We start from the raw sequence: 10,360 nt of genomic DNA on the forward strand, positions 1-10,360 counted from the left end.
GACACCCTGACTGTGGCATGACCTGGGAGGTACATTTTGCTCTCTGTGGCAGGCACCAGAGATGGTGGCACGGGTGTGTGAGAGCTGTGAGCATGGTGGCTGGACTCCCACATGCGGGTTGAGAGCCCAGGGAACCGTGGGTTGGCATGGGCCGCTGGGTTAGCTGGAAAAGTGCTTGCATTTCTGCAGATAGCAGTGGTGGCCCTCGTGGTTGAGTATGGGCATGTGGCTGCTGTCTAGGCAGCAACACAGGCCACTTATCTGTGAAAATTCCAGAAAACATATGTGTGGGTAGGTGGGAGCCCCTGCAGTGCAGGTTCGTGGCTCTGGAGATACACCCGTCCACGCATGCCACCGAGGCTGGGAACCTCTTTCCAAGTGGCTACCTCCGCCCCAAGCTCCCTCCTTCTTCAGCAGGGTGGACCTGCAGCTGGAAGGCGGGTGGGATGTTGAAAAGGCCACTGACAGCTGGCTGGAGGCTCAGGGTGCTCAGGGGGCCCGGGCTCTCCAGAGAGAAGGCCTGTAGGATGGCAGCGAAGAAAAGGAAGAGCTCCGCTCGCGCCAAGCCCTCGCCGAGGCAGACGCGCTTACCTGGCAAGAAGAGGAGACAGGGCTCAGACAACTCTGTTCATACCCGGGCTCCCAGGGGGAGCCGAGGATGAGCTGGGGAGGCAGGGCTGCCCTACCAGGCACTGACAGGTAGGGCAGTGGTTATAGCAGCAGATACCTAAGGAGAAGGGCAGGAACGCCTCATGCTTCTTGAACTGTCCATTCGCATCCAGAAAACGGTCTGGGTTGAACTCCTCTGGCCGCTCAAAGACTTTGGGGTCATGCAGGACGGAACCAAGGACAGGGAAGATCTCAGTGCCCTGAGGGGAAATAATAAAACTGCAAGTCCCTCACTATCCCAGGCCACCCAGTTCCCCAGTGCAGAATACAAGCATGGAGAGCCGGGGACACCGGGGACACTGATCACAAAGTATGTCAACTACTGGGTGTGGTGCATGCCTGTAATACCAGCAACTGGGGAGGCTGAGGCAAGGGTGACTCAAGTTCAAGTCCAGCCTGGGAAACTTAGCCAGACCCTCAGCAACTTAGTGAGACCTGTCTCAAAACAAAACAAAATTAAAAGGACAGGCAATGGCTTGGTGTGGCGGGGCATGCCAGTAGTTCCAGTGACTCAGGAGGATGAGGCAGGAGGATCATAAGTTCAAGGCCAGCCTCAGAAATTTATCAAGGCCCTAAGCAACTTAGTGAGACCCTATCCCAAAATAAAAAATAAAAAGGACTGGGGATATAACTCAGTGGTAAAGTGCCCTTGGATTTAATCCCCAGTACCCAAACCAAAACCCAAAACACCCAACATTAGCATTAATGGCACTCACACGTGCTACCTCACATATCTAACAGGCACATGTACTCACATACATATACATACAAAATCTTTGAACAATCCTAGGAGGCAGGTAGGAATATCATTTCTGTTTTAAGATGGGGAAATTCAGGCCCGGAGAACTTAAGCAGTTGCTCAAGGTAATCATTTAGAGAGCTCGGCAGAGCTCATTATTTTTCCTTTGTTTTGAATCTTTGGGAGTGTGCTGTGATTCAGCTGTGCCTGTCTAAGCCACCATCTTACAGAGATGAAGACAAGGGGCAGGGCTGTCCATGAAGTCTCCCCCTGCCCAGGTTCAGAGAGAGCGGCAGCCTCTCAGGTGAGTTCCCAGGGTTGTGCAGTAGAGGATGAAGGCAAGGAAGGGAATGAGAGGAGAGGGATGAGACTTTCTTAATTTTCCTCCTTGGGCCCTGGGGATGGAACCCAGGGTGCTTTAACACTGAGCTACATACCAGCTCTTCTTGTTTTTAATTTATAGACAGCATCTCTCTAAGTTGCCAAGGTTGGCCTTGAACTTGTGATCCTCCTGCCTCAGCCTCCTGAGTTGCTGGGATTCTAGATGTGCCCTGCTGTGCCTGGCAGGGGAGAGACTTTCTCTCTAGACTCAGGGAGTCTAGCTAATGGGCACCGAGTCGGGAAGGTGAGGGGGTTCCGGGAAAAGGCCATGTTACTGCTGTTAAAATAACAGAAAAGCATTGAACACCAGTTCACATGAGTATAAGAGAAAGGGAGGCCGGGGAGGGCAGGCACACATAGAAATAGATTCTAGTTTCAAATCCTGCTTCCCTGTTTGCAAGCTGGGTGACCTTGGCAAGCCTTCTAACCTTGCAAGCTCTCAGTTTCTTCGTCTGTGAATTGGGCATGGTAACTGTATACAGTTGTTTTGGAGATAAAGTAAGACATAAAGCCAGGTTCAGGGGCACACATCTGTAATCCCAGTGACTCAGGAGGCTAAAGCAGGAGGATATCAAATTCCAGGCCAGCCTCCTCAACTGAGTGAGATCTTGTCTCAAAATAAAAATAAAGAGGGCTGGGAACATAGCTCAGTGATAAAGTGCACCTGGGTTCAGTCTCTAGTACAGCAAGGAAAAAAAAAGAAAGAAAATAATTCATCTGTAAAATACTCACAATACCTGGCGCAGCAGATCCTCAAGTGCTGAAACCTATGATTCTTGTCATCATTATAGTGTTGCTGTCCTATATAAAACCGCCCCCATCCCTACCACCAAGAGCTGCTTTGATGTTTATTAGCATTATATTAGGACTCTAAATTGATACTGTTAGAGTTCTAAATTTAGAAGAGGGGTATATTGAAGGACAGAGGGTGAAGAGATTTTTTCCAAGGTCCCAGTGGCTGATCTCTAACAGCCCTGGATTTGATTCTACACCAAGCAGCGACTGCTTCAGGGTTTTGCATACGTCGCCCCCTAGTGGTTCTGGGTCTGAATTTCTCTCCAACAAAGGGGCAGAGACTGAATGGACTGAATGGGAGACACTGTATGTCTGCAGCAGGGACTGATGGACAGACAGACAGACAGACATTAAGATCAAGAAAAAGACACACCATTAGCAACAGACTCAAGCCCCAAGGGCAGAGACAACTACTGGACCGTGGCTGTCCATAAACCCACCTGGGGCAGGGTGTACCCTCGGAAGCAAGTGGTCCTCGTGAGGGAGTGGGGCATCCCCATGGGCACCAGCGCCAGCAGCCGCTGTGCCTCGTGCAGAACTGCATCTGTGTAAGGAAGGCGGGCGCGGTCCCCCAGACTTGGAGCCCGGCCAGTCCCCAGTTCCCGTGTCAGTTCCTCCCGCACACGCTCTGTAAGCAAGAGAAGGGGTGAGGGGTGAGGGGTGGGGTGGAACCCTGTAATCTTCGTTTTGGAAGCTGTGGTAATTGGGGTGAGGCTGGCAGGGATGGTGGGGAGGAGCAGCCCCCCAACTTCCCTGAGCCCAGGACCCACACATCCTCTGTGCTGAGCATTTCATTTCCCATCAAGAGAGGATACCATTATCCATCTCCATTTCCCAGATGAGGAAACTGGGAGCCCGAGTCACTTGCCTGATGTCACAGCTAATTTCACCAAAGCCACCAGGCCCCGAGTCTCTTCTTCCAAATCAGTCCCCACGCCACTGAGCTGACTACATTTAACAAGGCTGCCTGATCCGGAAATGCTGGAATTCCTTGGCACTCATTCCCAGCCCTGCCCCTTACCCCACACACCCTCTATCACTGTGGCAGTTCAGCTCCGGCCCATGCTCTGATGACCCCACATTTTTAATCTACAGTCCTGACTTGTACATCTTGTGGTCTCCTGGATCCCTCCTCCTTGGTGGCTGCAGACTGCTCAATTTATTCCAAACTGGCTTTGCTGTCTTCCTTGAGACCAGCTCCTTCGTCATCCTTCCTGTCCCCAGCTCAGGGTGGGCCCTGTCTCCAGCCAGAAACTGGAGCCCATCTCTGCGTATCTCCTTCCCTTGTTCTCCAGACCCATCGATTCTACCTCCTCTTCCTTCTTCACAGCCTGGTCCAGCTCCCTCCTCCCTGTTCAGGTCCCTCTCCTGCTCCTCGGGTTCCTGGCATCCTCTCTCACCCTTTATAATCTACTTCTTCAGGAAGAGCACAAAGGATTTTTCTAAAATGCAAAACAGACCCTGCGTTCCTCTGCTCAAAATTCTTTCATAGCTCTCTGTGGCCAACGATCCAGGCTTACAACGGACTACCAAGGTGACAAGACCCTGCAGACGTCTCCTGCCTTGTGTGTTCACCAAGCTCCATACTGCAACTGGCAGCCCCCAATTTCTCATAGCTCAGGGGCCCCAAATGCTCATTTTTGAGTCCAAGCTCTGGCTCAGCCTGCACATTTCCCCTCTTAAGTGCTTACTTCTGTTCCGAGGTTAGCTGGTAGGAAAGGATCTTACTTTGGACCTGAGGATGTTTCAGCAGGAGCAGGAGGGCGTATCGGACAGTGGCACCTATCGTCATTGTCCCAGCAAACAACAGATAAGTGACCGTCATCAGCAAATTCTTCTCAGTGAATTCCGTGTTTGGCTTTTGTTCCTCCTGGGAGAAACCAGGGAGAGGGGCTCAGAGAACACAGGCTGTGGGAAATAGAAGTCCAGAGGAGTCAGGTTTGGGGTGCAGCACAGCAAGTTAAAAGAACGGTCAGAGATTCTACATAAACATTTGGGAAAAGTGGAGAGGTAGGGAGCTGATCTCCAGCCCTTTTTTGTATTTTGTTTAGAGACAGGCTCTCACTAAATTGCTTAGGGCCTCGCTAAGTTGCTGAGGCTGGCTTTGTACTTGTGATCCTCCTGCCTCAGCCTCCTGGGCCCCTGGGATTACAGGAGTGTGCCATGGTGCCTGGCTATAATTTTAAATTGTAAGGACTCATCATTCAGTGATTGTAATTCACATAAAACTCCCATCCAGTGTGAATAGGGGGAGTGTGTGTGTATGTGGGGGGTGAAGAACTGCTGGGGACAGGACCTGAAACAGGCTGAGGGAGGAACAGAGGTGACAGGCAAAGGGACAGAGACACCTGCACTAAGGCATTCTAAGGGTGGGGGTGAGGGGAGCCAGGGAGAACAACACACAGAGGCAGACAGAGAGCCAAACAGACAGACAGATGGAGAAGAGGTGTGCACACACATGCAGGGACACAGAGAGACACACAGATCCAGTCGAGATCCCCAGGCACAGTTGGCCCAGGGGGCCAGCCAGACCACCAACCCCATTTAAGGCAGATTCACGCATCCCTCTCACTCCGTCCCCACCTGCGCCATCTTGAGCAGGAAGGCATCCACAACATCACGAGCGGGTCCTGAGCTATCCAGGCTCCCCCGGTGCCGTTGCACCTGCTGGGCTGCAAAGGTGGCCAGGGTGCCCAAGTGATGGAGGAGCTGTGTGTGGGGGCCTGGCAGGGGTCGCAGGAGCCAGGAGAACATCTCATAGGTCTGTGGGTGGAAGAACAGCTGGCTCTCAGAGGGCTTGGCAGGAACCTTTGGGGACGGTGGCTGGAGAGGCATCCCACACACTTACCTGGCCCCATGGGGAGCTGATCCCCAGCAGAGTATCACCAGCGGCCTGGATGATAGCCTGAAACTCCTTGTCCTTATAGGGGAAGCGGAGGCCAAAGGTGAGGGAGCAGATGACATTGGAAGTGGCCTGGGCCAGCAGCAGAGAGGGATCGAATGGACGTCCTGGGGGATGTGAAGGGCAAGGGAACTAATATGGCACTTGGCAGACCCCTGAATACAGAGCAGAGGGCAGGCCCAACTAGAGAGAAACAGATAGGCTGTGCCCGTCATTCCAGTAACCTGGGAGGCTGAGGCAGGAGGATCACAAGTTGGAGGTCAGTCTCAGCAATTTAACAACATGCTGGGGAACTTAGAGACCCTCAGCAACTTAATGAGACCCCCATCTCAAAAAAAAAAAAAAAAAGAACTGGGGATGTAGCTCAGTGGTCAATCCCTTCAATCCCTAGTATAAAAAAAGAAAAGAAAAATAAAAACAGGTGAAGGGATAGAGAGACAAAGAGGATTACACACAAATAGAGGAAGACGGGCAGAAAGAAACAGTGGCAAAGAGAAAAAAGAGGGATGGAGGCCCCCAAAGAGGGAGGTGACAGCATCAGGGACATAAGAGATTTGTGACACCCTCATGGGGCAGCAAGATGGAAAAGAGTGGAGGTAAGCAGAGACCCCAGCCCAGCCCCAAAGCCCCAGGCTTCCCCCTTTCTCCCCACTCAGCCAGGCCCTTGCAGACCGCTCCCTCTGACCTTCTGTTTCCCGGAACGCCTCCACCAGACACTGGACCTCCGCCTGGATCAGCTCCTCGCCTTCTCGCTTCCCCATGCCCAGGTCCCGCAAGGCCAGCATGGTGAACTTTCTGAGCTGCTTCCATCGCTCCCCGTTGGCAAAGAAAACTCCTGTATGGAAGTCTAGACTCAGGAAGGGACTGGTCCCTTCCCTGCAGGGAGGTGCCCCCAGATCCCTGTCCTGAATCCATACCAGCCTCCCTCAGGCATGAAGACTCAGTAGGTGCTCAATAAATGCATAGATAAATGGGATGATCCAGGCTCCTTTTGCTCTATGATTAACCAGGGTGAGTAAAGATTCCTTCCTTCCACCTGTTCACCTTCTTTCCTCTTCCTCCCACCCGTCCATCCTAGCAGATACAGAGCACCACTGAATCCTCTGCCCCACAGTTGGGAAGACAGGAAGGATGGGACTCAGCTCTCTTCCTCCTTTATCCAAGACACCTGCTCTAGAAGATCTTCTCTTGCTCTGAGTTTAGTGTTTCTACCTCTTGAATCAAGTAGTGGCCTCCTGGATGGACACCTCCTCCTGATGTCCCCTGTTCTTCCCTGTGTCCCCTCCACCCCTGTTCCAAACTGGAGTCAGTATCTCTCCTTCCCCATCTCAGTCCACCATCCATCTGGCCCCTGCCCTGGTCAGCTGGGGTCCTCTCTGGGCTCCCAGCCTTCAGTTCTGTCCCTCTGCAGTAACCAATGAAACTGGATCACAAAGTCAAGGTCAGCCTGGGCAACACAGCAAGATGCTGTCTCAAAATGAGAAATAAAAAAGGGTTGGGGGCTGGGGATATGGCTCAAGTGGTAGCACGCTCGCCTGGCATGCGTGCGGCCCAGGTCCAATCCTCAGCACCACATACAAAGATATTGTGTCCGCTGAAAACTAAAAAAAATAAAATATTAAAAAAAAAAAAAAAAGGGGTTGGGAGGTAGCTCAGTGGTAAAGCACCCCTAGGTTCAGTTCCAAGTACCAAAACTAACTAACTGACTAATTAATTAATTAAAATACTTCAAGGTCTCCAGGAAAGGCTCAGGCCCTCCATGAGCAGGGTCTCCTGACCTCTCAGTTCATTACTCAGGGCCAGCCTTCTCTCACTTCCTGCCCCTGCCAACCAGCCTTTGGACCTGCTGCTCCCTCTGCCTATTTGCCTCTCAGAGCCTCCCTTCTAGGTGAACTAACTCCACTTACATTCCAGCTTAAATGTCACCACCTCTGAGAAGCTGTCCCTAAACCCTCACATCCCACCCCCAGTACAGGGTCCTGTGTCCAGCTCTGAAAGCTGCACTTAAATATTTGAGAAGGCTCTTATCCTGAGTCCCAACTCAGACATCTTCTCTTCTAGGCCCATTTCTTGGATGTTTCCCACCCCATAGTCCGAGTTAGGTCCCTTTTTCTGGATTCCTTATAGGCCCAGGGCTTCTCCCAGGACAGCCTGGGCCTCCCCATCATGACCAACCCTTTTGAGTTGTCATTGTCTGGTGACAGCTCTGTCTTCTCACTAGGCCTGGGTGCTTTGGGGGAAACAGGACAGGGGCTATGTCACCAGCTGAACAAAGCATGGGTCACCTCCTTCTGTCTTAACAAGGAGGATACTTATACTTCTTGTATTTTGAGTGTTCGCCTATCAATTCCAGAGCCTTGAAAGTTCTCCCACCCTGGGGCTTCACTTGGGTCCGTGATTAGTAACTGCACAAGGCCCCATCTTCTTTTCCTCCTTGGGACAACCCTATGTGATAGATACAATTCTTGTCCCATTTCCCAGATAAGGGAACAGAGGCACTAAGCCACATGCAAAAGGTCACATACCTGTAAGGGGGGGGCAAGACCCAGCAGCCCCCACTCCTCTCATGACTCACCATGACCATCAAAAACCTGGTCCAGCGCTGCCAGGGTTCCCCGCCCGCTGAATTCCTCCGCTTGACCTCCCAGGGCCTCCTGCACAGCCTCATGCCCAACCAGGACCACCACTCTCCGCCAGGGGCCCAGGTGCACAGTGAACACTGGCCCATACTTTTCACTCAGCTGGGAGCAGAGAGGGAGAGGGGGCCAACTGCTGTGGGGCCCAGACTGGACTGCCACTGTCAGCCCAGGGGCCTCCATCCTGATGGAACCCAGTCCTAGGAGGAGCCATCTGGTCGGGTACAAACCAGGAACTTGTCCCCTCCCCCCAAGCAGAAACAGCCCCTGTCAGAGGCTAGTTCTCTTTCTGCACCAGGCTCCCAGGCCCCTTCCTCCCAGATCTCATCCCCCTACTTCCTGCCAGACCCTAACCTCTGACCCTGGGACAGTTCCAAACTAGTTTTGAGCTACAGAAGTGCTCCCTCTCCCCCTTCCCTTTCCATCACTGCTAAAACCTCAAATTCTAGGGCAGATCTTGTTAAGCGCTGCCCCTCCCCAGACGCCCACCCCCTTTCTATGTCCTCAAAGTCCCTCAGAATCCTCTAGGATGGGGAATCTCTTTCCACCCCACCCCTTGAAGGTTGGGACTGCCTCCCCTTCTTCCCACCAGGTCCCAGGAACTCAGCTCCCTCCTAGCGGCTGCCCCCGTCCTCCCACACCCTGTGTCTCTGCAGGCAGATTTCTTCAGCCTGGGAGGCCCCCTCCTCGGAACCGGAGATCTCCGCCCTCCCTCCCTCTCCACAGCACCCCAGAGACCCTCGCTTCCTTCTTCTCATCCCCACTCAGGACGCTTCCTCTCCTCCGGGGACAAGCCCAGGACCACCAGCCACTACTTTTGAAGGCTCCATCCTAACCTTTGGTCCCAGGCCACCAGCTCCCCAGCATTCTGTAGAGTCCTCTGCCCTGGAACCCCTGCTTCCTAGCTCTCACCCCCCTCCAGGAATCTGGGGGCTCTGCCCCTCCCAGCCTGGTCCCCCAGCGAGGATACTCTCTCCGGGGTACCCCTCTCCTCCTCAACCCTGGACAACCTGCTCCTGTCCTCCCTCTCGCAGGGCATCCTAGCCCCTTTGCTCTGGAATACTCCTGGGACACTCGAGAAGCCCTGTGCCCTGGCACACAGAGGACCCTCCACCCGCGGCCAGGTGGCCTGCGCCGCCCCTCACCTGCAGGAAGCCGGAGTACAGCGCCCCGGGACGCAGTTGCAGGAGGTTCCCCAGCAGCGGCAGCGGCGCGGGCCCCGGGGGCAGGTGGCCTCGGGCCCGGGTCCAGGGCAGCGCCAGCGTCAGCAGCAGCAGCAGCAGCGCCAGCAGCAGCACCCAGGTGCCGGCCGCCTCCATCTCGCAGGTCGCCTCTTCCTCCTCCCGAGGCTAGGTCAGTGAGGGGCGGGAGCCAGGCGGCTTCCTCCCCCACGAAATCAGGCGGAGGCGGGTGGGGCAGCAGCCTATCCCCTCACCTGCTGGCTGGCTTCTCTCCCCGCGGTCGGATCTCTCCGGGGCCACCGCCGCCGCCGCCCGAGGTGGGGAATGTACGCCGGAGCCGATCTCCCAGGTCGCCTAGTTTTTCCCGGGCTTCGGGGTTGGCGGGGCGGAGAAAGCGCCCTGGGCCCCAGGTAGGGCGTCAGCAAAGGAGCAGAACCTGCGGGCCCAGAGACTTTGGCTGCCTGTAGGTGGCCACACCTCGCGCCGGGCGGCGACCTGGTGCAGCCCTCCAGGGCTCCTACCTCCCTCCGCATTGTTATTGAGTGTGCGAGCGTGCGTGTGTGCCTGTGCTGTTATCTGAGAGCCTCCAGCATCTTCATGAACTTGGAAGAGGGACTTGACCTTCAACGATGAAGAATCTGCGGTCGAGAGGTCGATTGCTTGCCTAGCTTGTGCCAGGTCCTGGTTTCAATCCCCAGCACCCCCAGAAAAAGGGGGAAGAATCTGTTAGCTCAAGATCATGAGGCTAAATGACAGCTAGTATTTGGACCCAGATCAGTCTGATTCATTGATTCATTCACTTAAAGGCATCTTGCATAATGGTTATGGTTAGGAGCTTGACAGCCCCAGTCAGACTACTTAAACTCACAGCTGAGCTTTTCTGTGCTCTCTTGTACAATAGGGCTAGTTTTCAGAATTAAATAAGTACATACCTATGCACAATTTAAAACAGAGTAAGGTGCATATATAACAATTACTAACTAAACGTTAGCTAATATTTCTACAAATAATTGTTATGGAGGGCCAGGTGGCATGGTGTGTTGCCTGTGATCCTGGG

General features: G+C 53.7%; 1 protein-coding gene across 1 annotated transcript; it reads right to left on the reverse strand.

The window, feature by feature from the left end:
* Positions 1-382: 382 nt before the first annotated feature.
* On the reverse strand, positions 383-9,441 carry Cyp2s1 (cytochrome P450 family 2 subfamily S member 1). The gene is made up of 9 exons (XM_076837515.2): positions 9,268-9,441; positions 8,062-8,227; positions 6,172-6,321; positions 5,433-5,593; positions 5,168-5,347; positions 4,313-4,454; positions 3,025-3,212; positions 728-869; positions 383-591 (listed from the first exon to the last, which is right to left on the reverse strand). The coding sequence occupies exons 1-9, from the start codon at positions 9,439-9,441 to the stop codon at positions 383-385; spliced, it is 1,512 nt and encodes a 503-aa protein (XP_076693630.1).
* Between the last annotated feature and the right edge of the window lie 919 nt (positions 9,442-10,360).

Source organism: Callospermophilus lateralis, chromosome 18 (assembly GCF_048772815.1).
Source record: "Callospermophilus lateralis isolate mCalLat2 chromosome 18, mCalLat2.hap1, whole genome shotgun sequence".
Lineage (NCBI taxonomy): Eukaryota > Metazoa > Chordata > Mammalia > Rodentia > Sciuridae > Callospermophilus > Callospermophilus lateralis.

Coding starts and splice junctions, on each gene's coding strand:
- Cyp2s1 (XM_076837515.2), bottom strand. CDS start 9,441: ATGGAGGCGGCCGGCACCTGGGTGCTGCTGCTGGCGCTGCTGCTGCTG. Junction 5,348..5,432: donor TCAGCTCCCCATGGGGCCAG/GTAAGTGTGTGG, acceptor TTCCACCCACAG/ACCTATGAGATGTTCTCCTG. Junction 4,455..5,167: donor TCCTGCTCAAGATGGCGCAG/GTGGGGACGGAG, acceptor GGTTTCTCCCAG/GAGGAACAAAAGCCAAACAC.